This window comes from Dendrobates tinctorius, unplaced genomic scaffold, assembly GCF_039654945.1.
Source record: "Dendrobates tinctorius isolate UK_male_01 unplaced genomic scaffold, ASM3965494v1 ptg000157l, whole genome shotgun sequence".
NCBI classification, from domain to species: domain Eukaryota; kingdom Metazoa; phylum Chordata; class Amphibia; order Anura; family Dendrobatidae; genus Dendrobates; species Dendrobates tinctorius.
The window spans coordinates 15,052,637-15,078,214 of NW_027361824.1; the positions used below are offsets into that span (position 1 = coordinate 15,052,637).

At 43.3% G+C, this 25,578-nt stretch overlaps 1 protein-coding gene across 2 annotated transcripts in view; it reads right to left on the minus strand.

Annotated features, from left to right (window-relative positions):
- WNT11 (Wnt family member 11) overlaps positions 1 to 25,578 on the minus strand; it is a 179,845-nt gene that overhangs the window by 148,654 nt on the left and 5,613 nt on the right. Inside the window, exons 1-2 of one of the 2 annotated variants that reach the window (XM_073548608.1) lie at positions 23,736 to 24,164; positions 1,986 to 2,175 (exon numbers count right to left, since the gene is read on the minus strand). In XM_073548608.1, coding sequence (XP_073404709.1) covers positions 1,986 to 2,062 — 77 coding nt within the window. In that variant the 5' untranslated portion in view covers positions 2,063 to 2,175; positions 23,736 to 24,164. Of the gene's footprint in view, positions 1 to 1,985; positions 2,176 to 23,735; positions 24,165 to 25,578 lie in introns of those variants that run through there. The other variant, XM_073548609.1, reaches the window with a different exon arrangement.

The following is a 25,578-nucleotide window of genomic DNA, read 5'->3' on the forward strand; positions in this document are numbered from 1 at the left end:
GGACAGGTCTTTAGCCCTACTACCCAGGGACAGGTCTCTTAGCCCTACTATCCAGGGACAGGTCTTTAGCCCTACTACCCAGGGACAGGTCTTCAGCCCTACTACCTAGGGACAGGTCTCTTAGCCCTACTACCCCGGACAGCTCTCTTAGCCCTACTGCCCAGGGACAGGTCTCTTAGCCCTACTACCCAGGGACAGCTCTCTTAGCCCTTCTACCCGGGGACAACTCTCTTAGCCCTACTACCCAGGGACAGGTCTCTTAGCCCTACTACCCAGGGACAGCTCTCTTAGCCGTTCTACCCGGGGACAACTCTCTTAGCCCTACTACCCAGGGACAGGTCTCTTAGCCCTACTACCCAGGGACAGCTCTCTTAGCCGTTCTACCCGGGGACAACTCTCTTAGCCCTACTACCCAGGGACAGGTCTCTTATAGCCCTACTATCCAGGGAAAGTGCAATTAGCCATACTACCCAGGGACAACTCTCTTAGCAAAACTACTCAGGGACAACACTCTTAGCCCTACTAAACAGGAACAGATCTGTTAGCCCATCTAACCAGGGACAGCTCTCTTAGTCCTAGTACCCAGGGACAACTCTCTTAGCCCTAGTACCCAGGGACAACTCTCTTAGCCCTAGTACTCAGGGACAGCTCTCTTATAGCCCTACTACCCAGGTACAGCTCTCTTAGCACTACTACACAGAGACAGGTCTCTTAGCCCTACAATCCAGGAACAGTTATTTTATGTCCTACAAACCAGGGACAGCTGTCTTATCCCTAATACACTGGGACATCTCTCTTAGCCCTTCTACCCCAGGGACAGCTCTCTTATAGCCCTACTAACTAGGGACAGGTCTCTTAGCCCTACTAACCCAGGGACATCTCTCTTAGCCCTACTAACTAGGGACAGGTTTCTTAGCCCTACTACCTGGGGACAGCGCTCTTGGCCCTACTACCCAGGGAGAGCTCTCTTAGTCCTACATACCAGGGACAGCTCTCTTAGCCCTACATACCAGGGACAGCTCTCTTAGCCCTACTATCCAGGGAAAGCTCTCTTAGCCCTGGGTAGTACCCAGCAACATCTCTCTTAGCCCTACTACCCAGGGACAGCTCTCCAGTGACACTATGGATCCTTTACTGTAACAGCAGTGAGACTATGGCTTCTTTACTGTAAGAGCAGTGAAACTATGTATTCTTTACTGTTGAAGTAGTGCGAGTATGTTTTTTTATTGTAAGAGCATTGAGATTATAGCTGCTCTACTGTTAACGCAGTGTGACTATGGATTATTTATGAGCCGTGAGAATGTCGATTCTTTACTGTAAAAGCAGTGATCCTTTGAATCCTTTACAGTAAAAGCAGTGAGACTATGGATTCATTACTATACGAGTAGTGAAACTATGGATTCATTACTGTATAAGCAAAGAGACTATGGATTCTTTACTGTACAAGCAGGAAGACTATGGATTCTTTACTGTACAAGCAGATTCATTACCGTATGAACAGTGAGACTACGAATTATTTACTATACAAACAAAGACTATGGATTTTTTACTCTAAAAGCAGCAAGAATATGAATTTAATATTGTATGAGCAGTGAGACTATGGATTCTTTACTGTATGAGCAGTAATATTAATGAACGCTCTGCCACAACTTGTAGTAATAGTCAATTTTATTGATATATATAATATTACAGTTCACGAGTAGAAGATTTTGGAGATGGGGCGTTGATCCAGAGAACTAGTCTGATTGTCATATATAGAGTCGGGAAGGAATTTTTCCCCCTGATATGGTAAAGTTAGCATCTGCTGATCGTTTAGGGGCTCGGAAGGGATGGGAAGAACTTTTTTTTTTCTTCGTCTACAAATGATTGCAGTACCCCATTTCACCTACAGGTGGACTCTTGTGAAACTATGAGCAGTCTCTCCATGTGATACATAATGACAGTCCGCTGGACGATATCATTATAATGTACGGGGAGATACTCACAGCCATTTGATGCTCTGGCAAATCCGTGTATGAAGTATGAAAGTTAATACAGTCCCAACGAAAAGATGAATCTTCATTTTCAAGAACAAGAAAAATCCAAAAGCAGGAAAATAGATAAAATCCAAGGATGTCGATCTCCAGAAATATTGCTGCGGTATAGCTGTTATACCGTGGGCATCAATGGGGGAACCTATGGAAGAGACAAGAGGTTAATATCAATCATATAAGGGTCATTTTAAGGTTTGTCAAAAATATAGCATGTCCCTTTAACAACAACTTTAAGCGGGGGTGTAACTGTAGGCGGAGCAAATGGTCCTGGAACATAAGGGGGTGCAAATAACCATCTAACTTGTTAGAGGACAATATTGCTTTGTAAATGGCAAATAAAGGAGAAGAGATGGGGTGAAAGATAAACCTCTGACCCCATGGTCATCAAAGTACTCCAAAAAGTCATATAACTGCTTACCAAATTAATGCATAAATTGTTCCCCCCTCTTCCCCGGATGCAGATGGTCCGGTCCAGTTTACAGCAGTCAGTTACTGATCGCCAACCGTCAGGAGTTAAAGGGGTCGTCCACAATTTTTTGCTTTTACTTAAATGAATGTTTTTAAAGCTAAAATATATTTTTGTTGTTGGGTTTCATTAAAGATTTTGCACCATTTGACTTTTACAGGCTTTTCTTTTCTGTGGACATTCAACTTTTATTTGGTCTGTTCTCATATATGGAAAGCAAACGGTGGAAATTTCTTCATGAAACCCAATTGTTAAAATTAATTTTAACCACAAATACAAAGTAAAAAAAAAAAAAATGATCCTTAAAGCTGGATAACCTCTTTAAAATATCCCTTGAAGTTAACGTGAATACATTAAAAGGAATATTCTCAGATTTCTGCTTGTTGGTTTACAAAATAAAAGTGGAATCGCCCTCAAATCAACAAAGCGAGTACTGTAACTCAAACTCCTGCCCGGGTGTCACCAGATCCACGAAGGGAAAAAGGAAATGTACTTAGAATTCAGTGCAAATAATGAACATGCATTGTCTGTACAGACACTGAAAGGGAGATCAGGAAGACTTTAGGTCTGAAGCCTGCAGAATAGTGAGTGCAGCTCTGAGGTATAATACAGGATGTAACTCAGGATCAGTAATGTATGTACACAGTGACAGCACCAGCAGAATAGTGAGTGCAGCTCTGGAGTATAATACAGGATGTAACTCAGGATCAGTAATGTATGTACACAGTGACTGCACCAGCAGAATAGTGAGTGCAGCTCTGGAGTATAATACAGGATGTAACTCAGGATCAGTAATGTAATGTATGCACAGTGACTGCACCAGCAGAATAGTGAGTGCAGCTCTGGAGTATAATACAGGATGTAACTCAGGATCAGTAATGTATGTACGCAGTGACTGCACCAGCAGAATAGTGAGTGCAGCTCTGGAGTATAATACAGGATGTAACTCAGGATCAGTAATGTATGTACTCAGTGACTGCACCAGCAGAAGAGTGAGTGCAGCTCTGGGGTATAATACAGGATGTAACTCAGGATCAGTAATGTAATATATGTACACAGTGACTGCACCAGCAGAATAGTGAGTGGAGATCTGGGGTATAATACAGGATGTAACTCAGGATCAGTAATGTAATGTATGCAGACAGTGACTGCACCAGCAGAATAGTCAGTGCAGCTCTGGAGTATAATACAGGATGTAACTCAGGATCAGTAATGTAATATATGTACACAGCGACTGCACCAGCAGAATAGTGAGTGCAGCTCTGGAGTATAATACAGGATGTAACTCAGGATCAGTAATGTAATGTATGTACTCAGTGACTGCACCAGCAGAAGAGTGAGTGCAGCTCTGGGGTATAATACAGGATGTAACTCAGGATCAGTAATGTAATGTATGTACACAGTGACTGCACCAGCAGAATAGTGAGTGGAGATCTGGGGTATAATACAGGATGTAACTCAGGATCAGTAATGTAATGTATGTACACAGTGACTGCACCAGCAGAATAGTGAGTGCAGCTCTGGGGTATAATACAGGATGTAACTCAGGATCAGTAATGTAATGTATGTACACAGTGACTGCACCAGCAGAATAGTCAGTGCAGCTCTGGAGGATAATACAGGATGTAACTCAGGATCAGTAATGTAATATATGTACACAGCGACTGCACCAGCAGAATAGTGAGCGCAGCTCTGGAGTATAATACAGGATGTAACTCAGGATCAGTAATGTAATATATGTACACAGCGACTGCACCAGCAGAATAGTGAGTGCAGCTCTGGGGTATAATACAGGATGTAACTAAGGATCAGTAATGTAATGTATGTACACAGTGACTGCACCAGCAGAATAGTGAGTGCAGCTCTGGAGTATAATACAGGAGGTAACTCAGGATCAGTAATTTAGTGTATGTGCACAGTGACTCCATTGCTCATACAGAATTATTATACTATACATATATATGTATGTGTCAATTTTTACTCTAAGTCCCATAAAGAAATCTATATAAGAATCCCCATATCCCTTTAAGACTTTCCCCTTGCCTATAAGGACAACGTATGGCTTGGATTACTCCGCTGATTGCTCGCTCCTCTACATATGGTTGGATTCAGATATCTGTTTATTTATGCTGTATATGGGGTTGCATGCCAGAGAAGCAAAAATCAAATGTAGACCCCCGACCCTGATCCCAGCACATTGTGAGCGATTGTCAGTACAGTGGAAATGAGGGTACGGTGCGGCGCGCCCCCTCTCCGGCCTCTTACACCCGCTCAGTATTTAGGATCCCTCCTCCTCAGCAGATGTTGACATGTGTCTGATAAAATATATAGGAAGGTATCAGGTGACGGTAATTTCTCTTCTCTCTTCGCCTCATTTACTTTCTTACTCCGGTACACAAACATACAAGGCTGAGCAGATCGATGCTTCCTCAGCGTCTACCGACTATTAAGGAAATGTTCTCACATTCTTTAGGGGGACTTTTTCTAATAGATGTAACAAAGTGACATTTTTTATATAAACATACATATTTAAATCTATGATTTTCCAATTAAGGCTTGGGTAAGTCCATAAAAGTTTTTATCTACCTATCCGTCTATCTATCGGTATATATATATATATATATATATATATATAATGTGTGTGTTCTTGTTGCATTCAGCCACCACTAGAGGGAGCACACTGCAGACTGTGCTATTATTGAAGTCTGTGTATCACCTGTATGAAGTGAGCTCCCTCTAGTGGTGGCCGATTGTAGCAAGAATTGTTTTCATTTACTTGTGTATAAAGCCAGAGGATTTAATAAAGTCCTTTATTAGAAACGAAACAAAACACAGTGTTCCATTTTTATTTGAAAACTAGCTGAAGGGCCCGGCATTGCCCGGGCATAGTAACCAACTGTGGTTAGTTATAGCAAATTATAATGATTATATTGCACATAAAAAACGGGCATCTAATCCTCTCCTGTGTGATGCTGACTGCTGAGCCGTGTATCTAATCCTATCCTGTGTGATGCTGACTGCTGAGCCGTGTATCTAATCCTGTCCTGTGTGATGCTGACTGCTGAGCCGTGTATCTAATCCTATCCTGTGTGATACTGCCTGCTGAGCTGTGTATCTAATCCTATCCGGTGTGATACTGACTGCTGAGCCTTGTATCTAATCCTCTCCTGTGTGATACTGACTGTTGAGCCATGTATCTAATCCTATCCTGTGTGATACTGACTGCTGAGCCGTGTATCTAATCCTATCCTGTGTGATACTGCCTGCTGAGCTGTGTATCTAATCCTATCCGGTGTGATACTGAATGCTGAGCCGTGTATCTAATCCTATCCTGTGTGATACTGCTGAGCTGTGTATCTAATCCTATCCTGTGTGATACTGACTGCTGAGCTGTGTATCTAATCCTATCCTGTGTGATACTGACTGCTGAGCTGTGTATCTAATCCTATCCTGTGTGATACTGACTGCTGAGCTGTGTATCTAATCCTATCCGGTGTGATACTGACTGCTGAGCCGTGTATCTAATCCTATCCTGTGTGATACTGACTGCTGAGCCGTGTATTTAATCCTATCCTGTGTGATACTGACTGCTGAGCCGTGTATTTAATCTTATCCTGTGTGATACTGACTGCTGAGCCGTGTATCTAATCCTTTCCTGTGTGATACTGCCTGCTGAGCCGTGTATCTAATCCTGTCCTGTGTGATACTGACTGCTGAGCTGTGTATCTAATCCTATCCGGTGTGATACTGACTGCTGAGCCGTGTAACTAATCCTATCCTGTGTGATACTGGGCTCCCCCTGCAGTCTGTGTCAGAGGGTGGTCTGTGTTGGCACGGTAATAAATTGTGTTATTTCCAGCTTTACAGAAGGATGATAACACCATAGAAATGATAAGAATAATAGGCCTCAGTTACCAAAACTGTCTACAAGGAAAACTGTTGCTGATAGCAGCCAATCACAGCTCATGTTTCATCCTTTAAACAGCTCTGGGACAGCGTGGCGAGTCTTGAGTGGCGACTTTTGTGTTTGGACTTTTATGTGGCGAGGTTGGTGTATGTGTGGTGAAATGGGTGCTGAGGGTGGTCTATGTGCTGGAGCACGTGGCAGTGTGTGGCGCATTTTGTGTGTGTGTTCATATCCCCGCTTGTGGTGAGTATCCCTTGTCAGGGCCCCACCTTAGCAACTGTACGGTATATACTCTTTGGCACCATCGCTCTCATTCTTTCAGTCCCCCTTGTTCACATCTGGCAGCTGTCAATTTGCCTCCAACACTTTTCCTTTCACTTTTTCCCCGTTATGAAGATAGGGGCAAAATTGTTTGGTGAATTGGAACGCGCGGGGTTAAAATTTCGCCTCACAACATAGCCTATGACGCTCTTTTGTGGCTGTAGCTGCGACGGTGTGGATGTCAATCGCGGACATACTGTAGATACATGCATACACACCCACATTGAGCTTTATATATTAGATAACAAACACTAGATACTCACCTAACACCTAATTCCAGCGAAGCCCTCGTTCTCCTGTAATAAAACTAAAATAAAATAACAACAACATCCCTCACCTATCCGTCGTTCTGTCCCACGCCGTAATCCATGTTTGGGGGATAAACTGTTTTCAACCTGGACGGTGCCAAGATGCGACCGTCCAGGCTGAGAACCACTGGGGATTGAGCTGCTGCGAGAGCAATGTCAGTGACCGGTGGTAACATCATAAAGGTTACCTCCTGTCACTGAGGATGCATCACAGCCGGGCTGAACTGCAGTGACCTCAGTAATGTGGGAAAAAGTCATGATGGGGTTACTGCAGTTCAAGCTCAGTGACATCACCGCAGATCACCATGAGAATTTCTGAGTAATAGTCCTATCAGTCACCACCTGCTGTCACTGTTCTCACTTGTATACAACTCTCATCAATCTTCGCCACTCGTGCTGATCGCCGGCAGAGCAGGAGAGAATGATGAGAGTCGTCTTCAGCAACTGGCGCCAGGGAACAGTGCTTACTGTAGCGCTGTTTCCCTGGAGCCCGCCGTGTTCTACTGATGTGGGACATGGTTGTCATAGGTATAACACGCACGGACATTGACATCTCCGATACCAATTTGACGTTAGCGCGAGCACCATAGGAAAATTTCTAATGGCGCTGGCACTAACGTCAGATAGGTGAAGTGAGTTCATTGGCTTTGAACTCCCAGGACCTTTCTGATGGCACCAGGAGCATGAGAACTTGCTCACGCTCGTGAGACATCAGACAGGTCCTACGAGCTCACCGTGAGACTCTGAGCAGCGTTAGCAGACGCTGCTCAGTGTCTCTGCTGGATGGTAGGCTGGATGGTCGCATCGTGCAACCATGCAACTTGCTACCTAATGTAGCAGAGCTAGACCCGTCGTGGAACAAATGGATTATCTTCTTCTCTGCGGAAAGGTGAGGAATATTGTTGCTTTTTATTTTCACCCTTTTGCAGAAGACAATGGAGTCAGTGGAATGGGCAATGTCGTAAGTATGGTTTAATTAAGATTTATTAAAGGAGTCTGTGTCATTTGTGTCATTCTTTCAATTAAATGACTTTTTTATGGGTGTGTGTGTCTTCATACAATGTGATTATGGTGTTAGTAATGGGGGCGTCTTATTGACACCTCTCCATTACTAACTGTAGTGAAATATGTGTATGTATACATGTATGACTAGCAGTAAATTAACATCTGTTTTAGACTGCAGCTCTCCACACAGGTCATGACCTCATGTTATCCTGAGAAGGCAGTCTCCTGTCTCCAATCTCACCAGGGGGCTTTACTAAGAACCACAAAGTGAAACATTTCACACCTTCCAGCTCCTTTGAAGAAGAGATGCCAATTGAAGAATGACACTATCTATCTATTAGAAAGGTTACACAAAGAGTTTCAGAGAAAAAAATATGTATTCAGTGGTAAAATAGCCATGGTCCAGTCACAAACCAGCAATTAGAATATTAACATGAGAGGCTGGTCTAGAAATTGGATCTCCATGTCAAATCTATAAATTAGGCCTACACACAAAGAAAAAGGGTTCACAGTGAGGGGCAGCCTAGCTGATGTACTCCATTTCATATTCCCCCCTCAGGGACAGAGTATCAGGATGCAAAGTTCGATATTTCTGTAAGTTTTCTCCCTTTTATTTTATCGCTGTTTTGCATATTTGCATGTCACTTTTTATTTCCATTTTTATAGCCTTTATTGTAAGCACTGTACCTTTTAATATTAGAGCTTAAAACTTTAATAAGTCTGAACCTTGTTGCTCTAAAGAATCCATAGCCTTAGGTGTTGTGAGTTGATTTTCCCCTTAACCATTGAGGTCTGATGAACTCCCTCTTCTGGTGAAGGAAGGTAGTGAGGCTGATTACCAAGCACCTGAGCTGGATGATGATGACTGGGTGACGGGAATTGCTGACTGGATATAAGGCAGCCGACGCCCTTCTGCCTTGCTGGTGATCTCTCTGAGGGATTCTAGGAGACCAGTCTGATTCCTGCTCCTCAAAAGCTAAGTTTTCTGCTCTGCTTTTTGCATTTGTGTTTTGGTTTTGTTTTGCCTTGTTTTTCTGGATTTCTGCCATTCCCTGCTGGGGTGAGCTGAATTCCTTTTTGCTCTGTCTTCAGAAAATACCTGAGTACTGATATAGTCTTTTTGAAGCCTAGCGTCTTCAGGGCTTTTTTCCCTATCAGCCTGTTGGCTCTTGTTTTGATAGGGTTTTGGCGGATTGCAGACAGCAGCTTTTCTATCCTGTCCTATTTAGTTAGCTTGGGCCCCATCATTTGCTCAGCCTATCTTTCTATCTGTGTGAGTGTTTTTTCATCTTGCTTCACCGTCATTATATGTTGGGGGCTGCCTATTGCTTTGGGGTCTGCTCTGGGGCAGGTTAGATTTCCCTTTCTGTCTGTTTTTAAGCTATTTAGTTCTCCGGCTGTGATCGAGGGGTCTAGGGCACCGTAGGAACCCCCCACGGCTACTGCTAGTTGTTGTTGATAGGTTCAGGGGTCTGCAATCCGATAGCTGCCAACTTCTCTGGTTTTCTGGACTTAGCTAGTATTTCTGTTTTTGCCTCCTACGGTGACTCATTCATAACACTTAGGGCCCCGTCACACATAGCGAGATCGCTAGCAAGATCGCTGATTTTGTGACGTCATAGCGATCTCGCCAGCGACATCGCTGTGTGTGACATGGATCAGCGACCGCCCCCCCGCCGGGTATCGCTGATCGCGCTCGAACGTCCTGGGCCGTTTTTTGATCGTTGGTCTCCCACTGGCCAGCGCGCATCGCTGCGTGTGGCAGCGAGAGATCAATGATCAGTGACGCTGGGAACTGGTTTCCAAGGTAAACAGCAGGTATCTAAGAGCCACGCGGCTCTTAGAAACCCACTGTTTACCTTGGATACCAGCTTACTTGCTGGTCCTGATCGCTGGTGAGTCTATGTGACAGCTCACCAGCGATCAGCTAACTATGTCCCAGCGATCCCATCCACGTCGTAACATTGGTGGGATTGCTGGGACATTGTTACATGTAACGGGGCCCTTAGAGTGTGTGCTCCTGGTGATTGGCACGTAGTAGCAGTAGTAGTAGTATCTCCGGGACTCACCGCCCGTGTGTTAGGTGAGTGGTGGCAGTGTGTATGAGTAGGGTGTGTGGTCTGTGTTGGGGTGTGATTTATGCTCCCATTGCAGCATAGAACAGAGGTTGAATGCTGGACTGAGTGAAAGGAGACAGAATAACACTTGCAGGCGCAACCCCAAGTCACGTGCTGAGAATCGGGTACCTGACACTAACCTCGGGGCTTGATGTCACCAGACAATACAAAGGTGACATCAACCCCCCCCAACTATCACCCCACTTGCCACCACTACAGGGCAAGTGGGGAAAATGAAACTGTCAGAATTGGCGTATCTCAGAGATGCGCCTTTTCTGGGGCGGCTGAGAGCTGATGATTTTAGCCTGCGGGGACCCTTCCTAGGCTATTAATATCATAGAATCATAGAATCATAGAATCATAGAATCGTAGAGTTGGAAGGGACCTCCTGGGCCATCTGGTCCAACCCCCTGCTCAAAGCAGGATTCGCTAAATCATCCCAGTCAGATGTCTGTCCAGCCTCTGTTTGAAGACTTCCATTGAAGGAGAACTCACCACTTCTCGTGGCAGCCTGTTCCACTCATTGATCACTCTAACTGTCAAAAAGTTTTTTCTAATATCTAATCTGTGTCTCCTCCCATTCAGTTTCATCCCATTGCTTCTAGTCTTTCCTTGTGCAAATGAGAATAAAGTTGATCCTTCTACAATGTGACAGCCCTTTAGATATTTGTAGACAGCTATTAAGTCTCCTCTCAGTCTTCTCTTTTGCAAACTAAACATTCCCAAATCCTGCAACCTTTCCTCATAAGACAGGGTTTGCAGACCGGTCACCATTCTGGTCGCTCTTTTCTGAACTTGCTCCAGTTTGTTGATGTCTTTTTTAAAATGTGGTGCCCAAAACTGGACACAATATTCCAGATGAGGTCTGACCAAAGAGGAGTAGAGGGAAATAATGACTTCACGTGATCTAGACTGTATGCTTCTGTTAATACATCCTAGAATTGCATTTGCCTTTTTTGCTGCTGCATCACACTGTTGACTCATATTCAGTCTGTGATCTATTAGTATACCCAAGTCTTTTTCACATGTGCTGTCACTTAGCCCTATTCCTCCCATTCTATATATGCTTTTTCCATTTTTATTGCCCAGATGTAGTACTTTGCATTTCTCCCTGTTAAAAACCATTCTGTTAGTTGCTGCCCACTTCTCCAGTTTATTTAAATCTTTTTGAATCCTCTCTCTCTCTTCTCTAGTATTAGCTATCCCTCCTAGCTTTGTGTCATCAGCAAATTTAATCAGTTTACCCTCAATTCCTTCATCTAAATCGTTGATAAAGATGTTGAACAATACAGGGCCCAGGACAGAGCCCTGTGGTACCCCACTTGAGACATTCTTCCAACTGGATGTGCAGCCATTTACGACCACTCTTTGGGTCCGATCACTAAGCCAGTTATGAATCCACCTAACAGTTGCCTTGTCCATTCCATACTTAATCATTTTTTCAATAAGGATTGTATGAGAGACTTTGTCAAATGCTTTGCTGAAGTCAAGATATACTATATCTACAGCATTTCCTTGATCCACCCAATCAGTGATACCGTCATAGAAGGAAATTAAGTTAGTCTGACATGACTTATTAGTTACAAACCCATGCTGACTCTGTTTAATCACTTCATTCTTATCCAGGTATTGACATACATGTTGTTTAATAATTTGTTCAAAGATCTTTCCTGGTATAGAAGTCAGACTCACCGGCCTATAGTTACCTGGGCCCACAGCTGTCGGCATACCTTTGCTGGTTATTAATTATAGGGGGACCCTACATCATTTTTTTTTTGGGGGGGTCTCCCATTTTAATAGCCAATAAAGGCTAAGATTACAGCTGTTAGCTGATATTAATAGCCTGGGAACCTCCATGGGTATTACCCCCTTCCCAGCCTATAAACATCTGCACGCAGCCGTCGGCTTTCCCTCTGCTGGTTAAGAAAATTAAGCGGGAGCTCACACCATTTTTTTCGAAAAAATAATCTTTTAATAATTAAATACACACACACTATACTAATTGTATTTGTCATTGACATCTATATATCTATCTATTCTATGTTTATATACTGTATGTAATTCATCTCTTCTCTCCTGTCGGCTCCTGCTGTGATTTTACAGTACGTGGCTGCTGAACTGCCGGCTTTTCTTAGATTGATAGATTGATGTAATATATATGTGTGTGTCACTGACATCTATATATCTATGTATTCTATGTGTATATATCTATTCTATCTATTCTATTCTAACCTGTCACGCTGTGATTTACTGTATGCGGCAGATGAATTGCCGGCTTTTCATATCTATCTATCTATCTATCTATCTATCTATCTATCCCATCCATTTCAGCATTTTTCTCTTGCCCCTAGATCTGTTTGTTGGGTCCAGCAGAAAAATATTCGGCTTTCCCATTGACTTGCATTGGATCCATTATTTGGTACAAATATTAGAAAGTATTTGTGCCGATTTTCCCGAATCCGAATATTTCACTATTCCCTCATCACTAAAAATGACACTTTGAGCACTGGATATTGAATTATTTTAGATAAATAATAAAAAAAGGTTTTAAATATAACATAGATAGATAGAAAGAAAAAATGTAGCTGTGCTACAATCAGAGCAAACAAGCAATGTGTGCAAAGCCTCCCAAGATTCCATCGGGAACCTCTTCATGCATACTGCTTCTCCAAAACAAAGGCAGCCCCTCAAATGCAGAAAGCAAGTGTTACGGACTTTATTCAGTCCATGTGGTGCTGCTTTGGCAGAATACATCAGGAATGAGAGCGGCTCTGATGTATTTTGCCACATGAATAAGGTTTGTTACACTTGATTTCTGGAATTATTGTGCTGCCTTCTTTTGCAGAAAGATAGATACAATGAGATAAAAGAACAGAAGTCACATAATTAGTAAATTGTGTCCACCTGCGTGTGGTTTATCCTCAGTATAACTACAACGGTTCTGTGATGGCCTCAGAGGTTTGTGTGAGAGTATCAAGAAAACCAAAGAGCCCATCAGACAGGTTAGGGATAAAGTTGTGGAGAGAAGAATAAAGCAGGGGTAGGTTATAAAACATAGCCCAATCTCTGAACATCTCACGGAGCACTGATCAATCCATCATCCAAAAATGGAAGGAGTATGGCACAACTGTAAACCTACCAAGACATAGCCGCTCACCCAAACTGACATCTCAAGCAAGGAGAGCATTAATCAGAGAAGCAGCATTGAGGCCGATGGGTCAATCTTGAGGAGGTGCAGAGATCCACAGTTCAGGGGGGAGAATCTGTCCACAGGATAAATATTAGTGATATACTCCACAAGTCTGGTCTTTATGGAAGAGGGGGAAGGCATTTTTGAAAACCTAACAAGTTCTGTTTGCAGCATGCAAAAAGCTATGTAGCGGACACAGCGAGCATGTGGGAGAAGGGGCTCTGGTCAGATGGGACCAAAGGAGAACTTTTTGCACTAAATCCAAAACACGTTGTGTGGCAGAAAACTAACACTGCACATGACCATGATAACACCATCCTCACCGTCACACATGGTGGTGGTGGCAGCATCATGCTGTGGGGAAGCTTCTTTTCAGCAGGGGCAGAAAAGCTGGTCAGAGTTGATGGGAAGCTAAATACAAGGCAATCCTGGAGGAGAACCTAGGGTGTGTGCACACTCTGCGGATTGCCCTGCGCAATTTTCTACACAGATTTGTCAAAAACCACAGGTAAATCAGGTATCTGCAGTTTTTTTGCGGTTTAGCCTGCGGTTTTCCCCTGGGGTTTGACACCTGCCATGGAGCAGGTGCCAAACCGCAGCGGAATCCGCACAAAGAATTGACATGCTGCGGATTTGAAACCGCAGAAAAACTGCGCAGAAAATTCCGCACAGTCTGCACTGCGGTTTTCATTTTACATTGATTTGAATGGTACTGTACATCGCAGCTTTCTGCTGCGGATCTGCAGGACCAAAACCGCTGCGGATCTGCAGCAGATTCCGCAGCGTGTGCACACACCCTTAGAGGTTGCAAAAGACTTGAGACTGGGGAGTAGGTTCACCTTCCAGCGGGACAACGACCCTAAACCTCCTGCTAGAACTACAACGGAGGGTTTAAATCAGAGCAAATTCTTCTGTGTGACCGGCCCAGTCACCGTCCAGATTACAGCACATTGAGAATCTGTGACAAGATGTGAAAATCACTGATCACAGACGTCTCCATCCAATCTCACTGAGCGAGGGGCAAAGAAGAAGGGGCAAGATGTCACAACTAGATGTGCAAAGCTGGAGAGACCCCAAAAGTCTGCAGCAGGAATCGCAACAAGAAGTGGTCATACAAAGTATTGACGCAGGGGGGCTGAAGACAAATGCACGGAACAATGTTCAGATTCATATTTTTAAAATAATTAGAAAACCTCGTATCATTTCCCTTACACGTCACAAATACTCGTTACTTTGTGTTGGTGTCACATAAATCCAAATAAAATACATTCAAGTTTGTGGGTGTAATGTGAAAAAATGTGGGAAAATACACAGGGTATGAAGACTTTATTTTAAAGCACTGTAATTAAATTAAAGGAGAGATAGATATATGATAGATAGATTATAGATAGATAGATAATAGATAGATAGATAATAGATAGATGATAGATAGATGATAGATGATAGATAGATAGATAATAGATAGATAATAGATAGATAGATTATAGATAGATAGATAATAGATAGATAATAGATAGATAATAGACAGATAAATAGATAGATAGATGATAGATAGATAGATTATAGATAGATAGATAATAGATAGATAATAGACAGATAAATAGATAGATTATAGATAGATAGATTATAGATAGATAGATAATAGATAGATAGATTATAGATAGATGATAGATAGATAGATAGATAATAGATAGACAATACTGTAGATAATAGATAGATGATAGATAATAGATAGAGAGATAGAGAGATAGATAGATAGATAATAGATAGATAGATAGATAGATAGATTGATAATAGATAGAGAGATAGATACAGTCATATGTAAAAGTTTGGGCACCCCTATTAATGTTAACCTTTTTTCTTTATAACAATTTTGGTTTTTGCAACAGCTATTTCAGTTTCATATATCTAATAACTGATGGACTCAGTTATATTTCTGGATTCAAATGAGGTTTATTGTACTAACAGAAAATGTGCAATCTGTATTTAAACAAAATTTGACCGGTGCAAAAGTATGGGCACCCTTATCATTTTCTTGATTTGAACACTCCTAACTACTTTTTACTGACTTCCTGAAGCACTAAATTGGTTTTGTAACCTCATTGAGCTTTGAACTTCATAGCCAGGTGTATCCAATCATGAGAAAAGGTATTTAAGGTGGCCACTTGCAAGTAGTTCTCCTATTTGATTCTCCTATGAAGAGTGGCATCATGGGCTCCTCAAAACAACTCTCAAATGATCCGAAAACAAAGATTATTCAACATAGCTTTTCAGGGGAAGAATACAAAAAGTTGTCTCAGAGATTTAACCTGTCAGTTTCCACTGTGAGGAACATAGTAAGGAAATGGAAGAACACAGGTACAGTTCTTGTTAAGCCCAGAAGTGGCAGGCCAAGAAAAATATCAGAAAGGCAGAGAAGAAGAATGGTGAGAACAGTCAAGGACAATCCACAGACCACCTCCAAAGACCTGCAGCATCATCTTGCTGCAGATGGTGTCACTGAGCATCGGTCAACAATACAGCGCACTTTGCACAAGGAGAAGCTGTATGGGAGAGTGATGCGAAAGAAGCCGTTTCTGCAAGCACGCCACAGAGTCGCCTGAGGTATGCAAAAGCACATTTGGACAAGCCAGTGACATTTTGGAAGAAGGTCCTGTGGACTGATGAAACAAAGATTGAGTTGTTTGGTCATACAAAAAGGCGTTATACATGCGCTGTATTGTTGACCGATGCACAGTGACACCATCTGCAGCAAGATGATGCTGCAGGTCTTTGGAGGTGGTCTGTGGATTGTCCTTGACTGTTCTCACCATTCTTCTTCTCTGCCTTTCTGATATTTTTCTTGGCCTGCCACTTCTGGGCTTAACAAGAACTGTACCTGTGTTCTTCCATTTCCTTACTATGTTCCTCACAGTGGAAACTGACAGGTTAAATCTCTGACACAACTTTTTGTATCCTTCCCCTGAAAAGCTATGTTGAATAATCTTTGTTTTCAGATCATTTGAGAGTTGTTTTGAGGAGCCCATGATGCCACTCTTCATAGGAGAATCAAATAGGAGAACTACTTGCAAGTGGCCACCTTAAATACCTTTTCTCATGATTTGATACACCTGGCTATGAAGTTCAAAGCTCAATGAGGTTACAAAACCAATTTAGTGCTTCAGGAAGTCAGTAAAAAGTAGTTAGGAGTGTTCAAATCAAGAAAATGATAAGGGTGCCCATACTTTTGCACCGGTCAAATTTTGTTTAAATGCATATTGCACATTTTCTGTTAGTACAATAAACCTCATTTGAATCCAGAAATATAATTGAGTCCATCAGTTATTAGATATATAAAACTGAAATAGCTGTTGCAAAAACCAAAACTGTTATAAAGAAAAAAGGTTAACATTAATAGGGGTGCCCAAACTTTTACATATGACTGTAGGTAGATAGATAATAGATAGATGATACATAGATAGATAGATAGATAGACAGATAATAAATAGTTAGATAGATAGATAGATAATAGATAGATAGAGAGATAGATTTTATTTATTTTTTTAGCCTTTTATTGTGGAGATAAATTTTTCAAATTTTACTGTGATTTGTCCTTGTTGGCAGAAAAATGGGAAAATTTCAAGGCTGTCGCCACCATTAACAGGACATTACTAAGGACCTGTGACCCGAACCTGAATGGTGGGTTTATAGCTTTCAGTGGCAGCCTTTACAGGACACATATAGCTAACCTGCAGTACCGCACACTGCCACACTCATATGTATGGCGCTGTTCTTCATTCTGTTGGTCAGTATCACACAGGAGAGGATTAGATACACGGCTCAGCAGTCAGTATCACACAGGATAGGATTAGATACACGGCTCAGCAGACGGTATCACACAGGATAGGATTAGATACACGGCTCAGCAGTCAGTATCACACAGGATAGGATTAGATACACGGCTCAGCAGACGGTATCACACAGGATAGGATTAGATACACAGCTCAGCAGTCAGTATCACACAGGATAGGATTAGATACACGGCTCAGCAGTCAGTATCACACAGGATAGGATTAGATACACGGCTCAGCAGACGGTATCACACAGGATAGGATTAGATACACAGCTCAGCAGTCAGTATCACACAGGATAGGATTAGATACACGGCTCAGCAGACAGTATCACACAGGATAGGATTAGCTACACGGCACAGCAGTAAGTATCACACAGGATAGGATTAGATACACAGCTCAGCAGACGGTATCACACATGATAGGATTAGATACACAGCTCAGCAGACAGTATCACACAGGATAGGATTAGATACACAGCTCAGCAGTCAGTATGACACAGGATAGGATTAGATACACGGCTCAGCAGTCAGTATCACACAGGATAGGATTAGATACACAGCTCAGCAGACGGTATCACACAGGATAGGATTAGATACACAGCTCAGCAGACAGTATCACACAGGATAGGATTAGATACACAGCTCAGCAGTCAGTATGACACAGGATAGGATTAGATACATGGCTCAGCAGTCAGTATCACACAGGATAGGATTAGATACACGGCTCAGCAGTCAGTATCACACAGGATAGGATTAGATACACAGCTCAGCAGTCAGTATCACACAGGATAGGATTAAATACACGGCTCAGCAGACGGTATCACACAGGATAGGATTAGATACACAGCTCAGCAGTCAGTATCACACAGGATAGGATTAGATACACGGCTCAGCAGACGGTATCACACAGGATAGGATTAGATACACAGCTCAGCAGTCAGTATCACACAGGATAGGATTAGATACACGGCTCAGCAGACGGTATCACACAGGATAGGATTAGATACACGGCTCAGCAGTCAGTATCACACAGGATAGGATTAGATACACGGCTCAGCAGTCAGTATCACACAGGATAGGATTAGATACATGGCTCAGCAGTCAGTATCACACAGGATAGGATTAGATACACGGCTCAGCAGTCAGTATCACACAGGATAGGATTAGATACACAGCTCAGCAGACGGTATCACACAGGATAGGATTAGATACACAGCTCAGCAGACAGTATCACACAGGATAAGATTAGATACACAGCTCAGCAGTCAGTATGACACAGGATAGGATTAGATACACGGCTCAGCAGTCAGTATAACACAGGATAGGATTAGATACACAGCTCAGCAGACGGTATCACACAGGATAGGATTAGATACACAGCTCAGCAGACAGTATCACACAGGATAGGATTAGATACACAGCTCAGCAGTCAGTATGACACAGGATAGGATTAGATACACAGCTCAGCAGTCAGTATCACACAGGATAGGATTAGATACACGGCTCAGCAGTCAGTATCACACAGGATAGGATTAGATACACAGCTCAGCAGTCAGTATCACACAGGATAGGATTAAATACACGGCTCAGCAGACGGTATCACACAGGATAGGATTAGATACACAGCTCAGCAGTCAGTATCACACAGGATAGGATTAGATACACGGCTCAGCAGTCAGTATCACACAGGATAGTATTAGATACACGGCTCAGCAGTCAGTATCACACAGGATAGTATTAGATACATGGCTCAGCAGTCAGTATCACACAGGATAGGATTAGATACACGGCTCAGCAGTCAGTAATACATAGGAGAGGATTAGATACACGGCTCAGCAGTCGGTATCACACAGGAGAGGATTAGATACACAGCTCAGCAGTCAGTATCACACAGGATAGGATTAGATACACGGCTCATCAGACAGTATCACACAGGATAGGATTAGATACACGGCTCAGCAGTCAGTATCACACAGGATAGTATTAGATACACGGCTCAGCAGTCAGTATCACACAGGATAGTATTAGATACACGGCTCAGCAGTCAGTATCACACAGGATAGGATTAGATACACGGCTCAGCAGTCAGTATCACACAGGATAGGATTAGATACACGGCTCAGCAGTCAATATCACACAGGAGAGGATTAGATACACGGCTCAGCAGTCAGTATCACACAGGACAGGATTAGATACGCGGCTCAGCGGTCAGTATCACACAGGATAGGATTAGATACACGGCTCAGCAGTCAGTATCACACAGGAGAGAATTAGATACACGGCTCAGCAGACAGTATCACACAGGAGAGGATTAGATACACGGCTCAGAAGTCACTATCACACAGGAGAGGATTAGATACACGGCTCAGCAGTCAGTATCACACAGGATAGGATTAGATACATGGCTCAGCAGTCAGTATCACACAGGAGAGGATTAGATACACGGCTCAGCAGACAGTATCACACAGGACAGGATTAGATACACGGCTCAGCAGACAGTATCACACAGGACAGGATTAGATACACGGCTCAGCAGTCAGTATCACACAGGAGAGGATTAGATACACGGCTCAGCAGATTGTATCACACAGGACAGGATTAGATACACGGCTCAGCAGTCAGTATCACACAGGATAGGATTAGATACACGGCTCAGCAGTCACTATCACACAGGAGAGGATTAGATACACGGCTCAGCAGACAGTATCACACAGGAGAGGATTAGATACACAGCTCAGAAGTCAGTATCACACAGGAGAGGATTAGATACACGGCTCAGCAGTCAGTATCACACAGGATAGGATTAGATACACAGCTCAGCAGTCAGTATCACACAGGAGAGGATTAGATACACGGCTCAGCACTCAGTATCACACAGGATAGGATTAGATACACGGCTCAGCAGTCAGTATCACACAGAATAGGATTAGATACACGGCTCAGCAGTCAGTATCACACAGGAGAGGATTAGATACACGGCTCAGCAGTCAGTATCACACAGGATAGGATTAGATACACGGATCAGCAGTCAGTATCACACAGGAGAGGATTAGATACACGGCTCAGCAGTCAGTATCACACAGGATAGGATTAGATACACGGCTCAGCAGTCAGTATCACACAGGATAGGATTAGATACACGGCTCAGCAGTCAGTATCACACAGGATAGGATTAGATACACGGCTCAGCAGTCAGTATCACACGGGATAGGATTAGATACATGGCTCAGCAGACAGTATCACACAGGAGAGGATTAGATACACGGCTTAGCAGACAGTATCACACAGGATAGGATTAGATACACTGCTCAGCAGTCAGTATCACACAGGATAGGATTAGATTTTCAGCTCAGCAAACAGTATCACCCAGGATAGGATTAGATACACGGCTCAGCAGTCAGTATCACACAGGAGAGGATTAGATACATGGCTCAGCAGACAGTATCACACAGGAGAGGATTAGATACACGGCTCAGCAGACAGTATCACACAGGAGAGGATTAGATACACGGCTCAGCAGACAGTATCACACAGGATAGGATTAGATACACAGCTCAGCAAACAGTATCACCCAGGATAGGATTAGACACACGGCTCAGCAGTCAGTATCACACAGGAGAGGATTAGATTTTCAGCTCAGCAAACAGTATCACCCAGGATAGGATTAGATACACGGCTCAGCAGACAGTATCACACAGGATAGGATTAGGTACACGGCTCAGCAGTCAGTATCACACAGGATAGGATTAGATACACGGCTCAGCTGTCAGTATCACACAGGATAGGATTAGATACACAGCTCAGCAGACAGTATCACACAGGATAGGATTAGATACATGGCTCAGCAGTCAATATCACACAGGATAGGATTAGATACACGGCTCAGCAAACAGTATCACACAGGATAGGATTAGATACATGGCTCAGCAGTCAATATCACACAGGATAGGATTAGATACACGGCTCAGCAAACAGTATCACACAGGATAGGATTAGATACATGGCTCAGCAGTCAGTATCACACAGGATAGGATTAGATACACGGCTCAGCAGTCAGTATCACACAGGAGAGGATTAGATACACGGCTCAGCAGTCAGTATCACACAGGATAGGATTAGATACACGGCTCAGCAAACAGTATCACACAGGATAGGATTAGATACACGGCTCAGCAGACAGTATCACACAGGATAGGATTAGATACACGGCTCAGCAGACAGTATCACACAGGATAGGATTAGATACATGGCTCAGCATTCAGTATCACACAGGAGAGGATTAGATACACGGGTCAGCAGTCAGTATCACACAGGATAGGATTAGATACACGGCTCAGCAAACAGTATCACACAGGATAGGATTAGATACACAGCTCAACAGACAGTATCACACAGGATAGGATTAGATACACGGCTCAGTAGACAGTATCATAGGATAGGATTAGATACACAGCTCAGCAGTCAGTATCACGCAGGCTAGGATTAGATACAGTAGTTTAGCAGACATTATTACAAATTATAGACTTGCATAGGCTTAGATACATCTGATCAGTGGATAATATTGCTTATAGGCTTAGATACCCTGGTGCCTGATTACAGTATCACTATAAGGATGTAGCTGTGAATCCACAGCCCGGGTGTGGTGATGGGGTCACCTCTGTACCTGTGGAGGCATGAGGACAGCAGCCCCCCAACACAGCGGACCCTCGTGCTGCACAGGACACAGCGCTGGTTCCCACACTCTCCCCCAGCACAGCCCTCCAGTAATCATTACCCTCTCCAGCATTGTCCCCCATTGTTCTGCCCCATTATCTGCAGCCCCTGTGACTGCTCCTCTTCATCCACTTTGTTATTTCCAACCCCCTTCTCTATTCTCCCCAGGGCGGATTCATCACAGACCACTGCTCAGTGTCTATTATCTATCTATTATCTATCTATGTAATATTTATTATCTATTGTCTATTATCTTTTATCTCTTTATCTACTTTTCAAAGTAAAACGTGAAGAGGAGACCTACATTTACATTCTCGTATCTTTTTGCAACTATTTATCCAACAGAAAGAATAAAACCCGATGGATAAATCCTCAGCAGATCCATTCTGTGTTGGGGACCAGTCTCCAGGTCACAAATAAATATAAACATTTATTAATCTATCAAATTCAAAGACGCTTTACTTGCAGGACTAAATGCACATTAGTTTTGCCAAAGCAAGTGTAGAGTAGGTAATATGGAGCGTAGGGGAGGATGGAGGGGGCTATGGGGTCCGTGGCGGGTCAGAGCCGGGGCTGTCTGATGTATCTCCCTATCCTACATGTATATCGGATAGATATCCTCATCTCACAACTACACGAAAATAATGGAAATACCATTCAATGTATAAATAATAGCAATACATAGAATGATAGATAATAGATAGATAATACATAGATAGATAAATAATAGATAAATAATAGATAGATAGATAGATAGATAGATAGATAGATAGATAGATAGATAGATAGATAGATAATAGATAGATGATGGCGGGATAATAGATAGATAGATGGATGATAGATAATAGATAGATAGATAATAGATGGATAGATAGATAATAGATAGATAGATGGATAGATGATAGATAATAGATGGATAGATAGATAATAGATAGATAGATAGATGGATAGATAGATAGATAGATAGATAGATAGATACATGATAGATAGATAATAGATGATGGAGAGATGATAGGTAATAGATAGATAGACAGATAGATAGATAGATAACAGATAAATAGATAACAGATAGATAGATGATAGATAATAGATGGATAGAAAGATATATAAAAAATAGATAGATACACGATAGATAGATAGATGATGGAGAGATAATAGATAGATAGATGATAGACGGATAGATAATAGATGGATAGATAATAGATAGATAATAGATAGATAGAGAGATAGATAGATATAATAGATAGATATATAATAGATAGATAATAGATAGATAGATACATGATAGATAGATGATAGATAATAGATGGATAGAAAGATAGATAAAAAATAGATAGATACACGATAGATAGATAGATGATGGAGAGATAATAGATAGATAGATGATAGACGGATAGATAATAGATGGATAGATTATAGATAGATAGACAGATAATAGATAGATAACAGATAGATAGATAGATGATAGATAATAGATAGATAGATAGATAATAGATGATAGATAGATAGATAGATAGATAGAGAGATAGATAGATAGATATAATAGATAGATAGATACATGATAGATAGATAGGTGATAGATAGTTAGATAATAGATAGATAGATAGATAGATAGATAGATGATAGATAGATGATGGAGAGCGATCAGGCAGCTGCTCTGCTGTTCTCTCCTCCTGGGATCAGTGCTTCCACCTTCCTCTCTGTGACTCTCTCTCTGTGCTGCCTCTGATCTCTGGGTTTTGCTCCCTTACTTTCTCTTCCTCCTGCACAAGTTCCCGGCGCATTAGTATTCCCAGGTCCCGGCCATCTCCTCTGCGCTCTCGCCGTCTTTGCGGGGACTCACCATGATGTCTGCAGCCCCATCAGCTCCGTCCTGTGCCGGGAGTGTAGAGAATCCCAGGCGCCTCCAAAACTTCCAGGCAGTATCCCAAACTCTGCAGAGCCTCCTGTAAGTCCCAGCTGGAGGTGACAGCACCCAGGGAGTGAGCGGCTCCAGAGAGGCGCAGACCCTGCGCTCCCCACTGCACTGCGCTCTGCACTGGCGCAGCCTCAGCCCCAGCTCTGCGGCTCTCCGTAGCTCAGTGCTGCCCGCTACCGGCCAGTGTGCGGCGGCTCAGGGGTGCTCCCGCTTATATGCGCCGTCATTGGCTTTGATCTCAGGAGTGATGTCAGGCGGCATTACCATAACAAAGGCCCGGATCTGCAGCCGCAGGTGACTGAGGTGTCCAGTGAATGTGCAGATTCCTCAGCACCTCCTGCATCTGCAGCGGAGGGGAGCTGCGATGTGCTGCAGGGGAGAGAAGGCTGCAGAGGGGGCTCCGGGAGGAGAGGGGGCACTGAGGAGGTGCCAGCTATAGGGATTAGGAGAAGCCCAGACTGAGGGGAGGGTGGCTGGGGGGAATGGAGGAAGGTCCACAGGCAGCATCATGTGTATGAACACTGAGGAGCAGATCCCACAGGACATGGTGGAACAGGAGGCGAACTACTACCACCATCACCACCACTACTACCATCACCACCATCACTACTACCACCATCACTACCACTACTACCATCACCACCATCACTACTACCACCATCACCACCACTACTACCACCATCACCACTACTACCACTACTATCATCACTTCCACTACTACCTCCATCACCACCACTACTACTACCACCATCTCTACCACTACTACTACCATCACCACCACTACTACCACCACCATCACCACTACTACTACCACCATCTCTACCACTACTACCAACATCACCACCATCACTACTACCACCATCACCACCACTACTACCATCACCACCATCACTACTACCACCATCACCACCACTACTACCACCATCACCACTACTACCACTACTATCATCACTTCCACTACTACCTCCATCACCACCACTACTACTACCACCATCTCTACCACTACTACTACCATCACCACCACTACTACCACCACCATCACCACTACTACTACCACCATCTCTACCACTACTACCAACATCACCACCATCACTACTACCACCATCACCACCACTACTACCATCACCACCATCACTACTACCACCATCACCACCACTACTACCATCACCACCATCACTACTACCACCATCACCACCACTACTACCACCATCACCACTACTACCACTACTATCATCACTTCCACTACTACCTCCATCACCACCACTACTACCACCACCATCACCACTACTACTACCACCATCTCTACCACTACTACCAACATCACCACCATCACTACTACCACCATCACCACCACTACTACCATCACCACCATCACTACTACCACCATCACCACCACTACTACCATCACCACCTTCACTACTACCACCATCCCCACTACTACTACCACCATCACTACCACCACTACTACCATCACCACCATCACTACTACCACCATCACAACCACTACTACCACCATCACCACCACTACTACCATCACCACCATCACTACTACCACCATCACCACCACTACTACCATCACCACCATCACTACTACCACTACTATCATCACTTCCACTACTACCTCCATCACCACCACTACTACCATCACCACTATCACTACTACCACCATCACCACCACTACTACCACCATCACCACCACTACTACCATCACCACCATCACTACTACCACCATCAACACTACTACTACCACCATCACTACCACCACTAC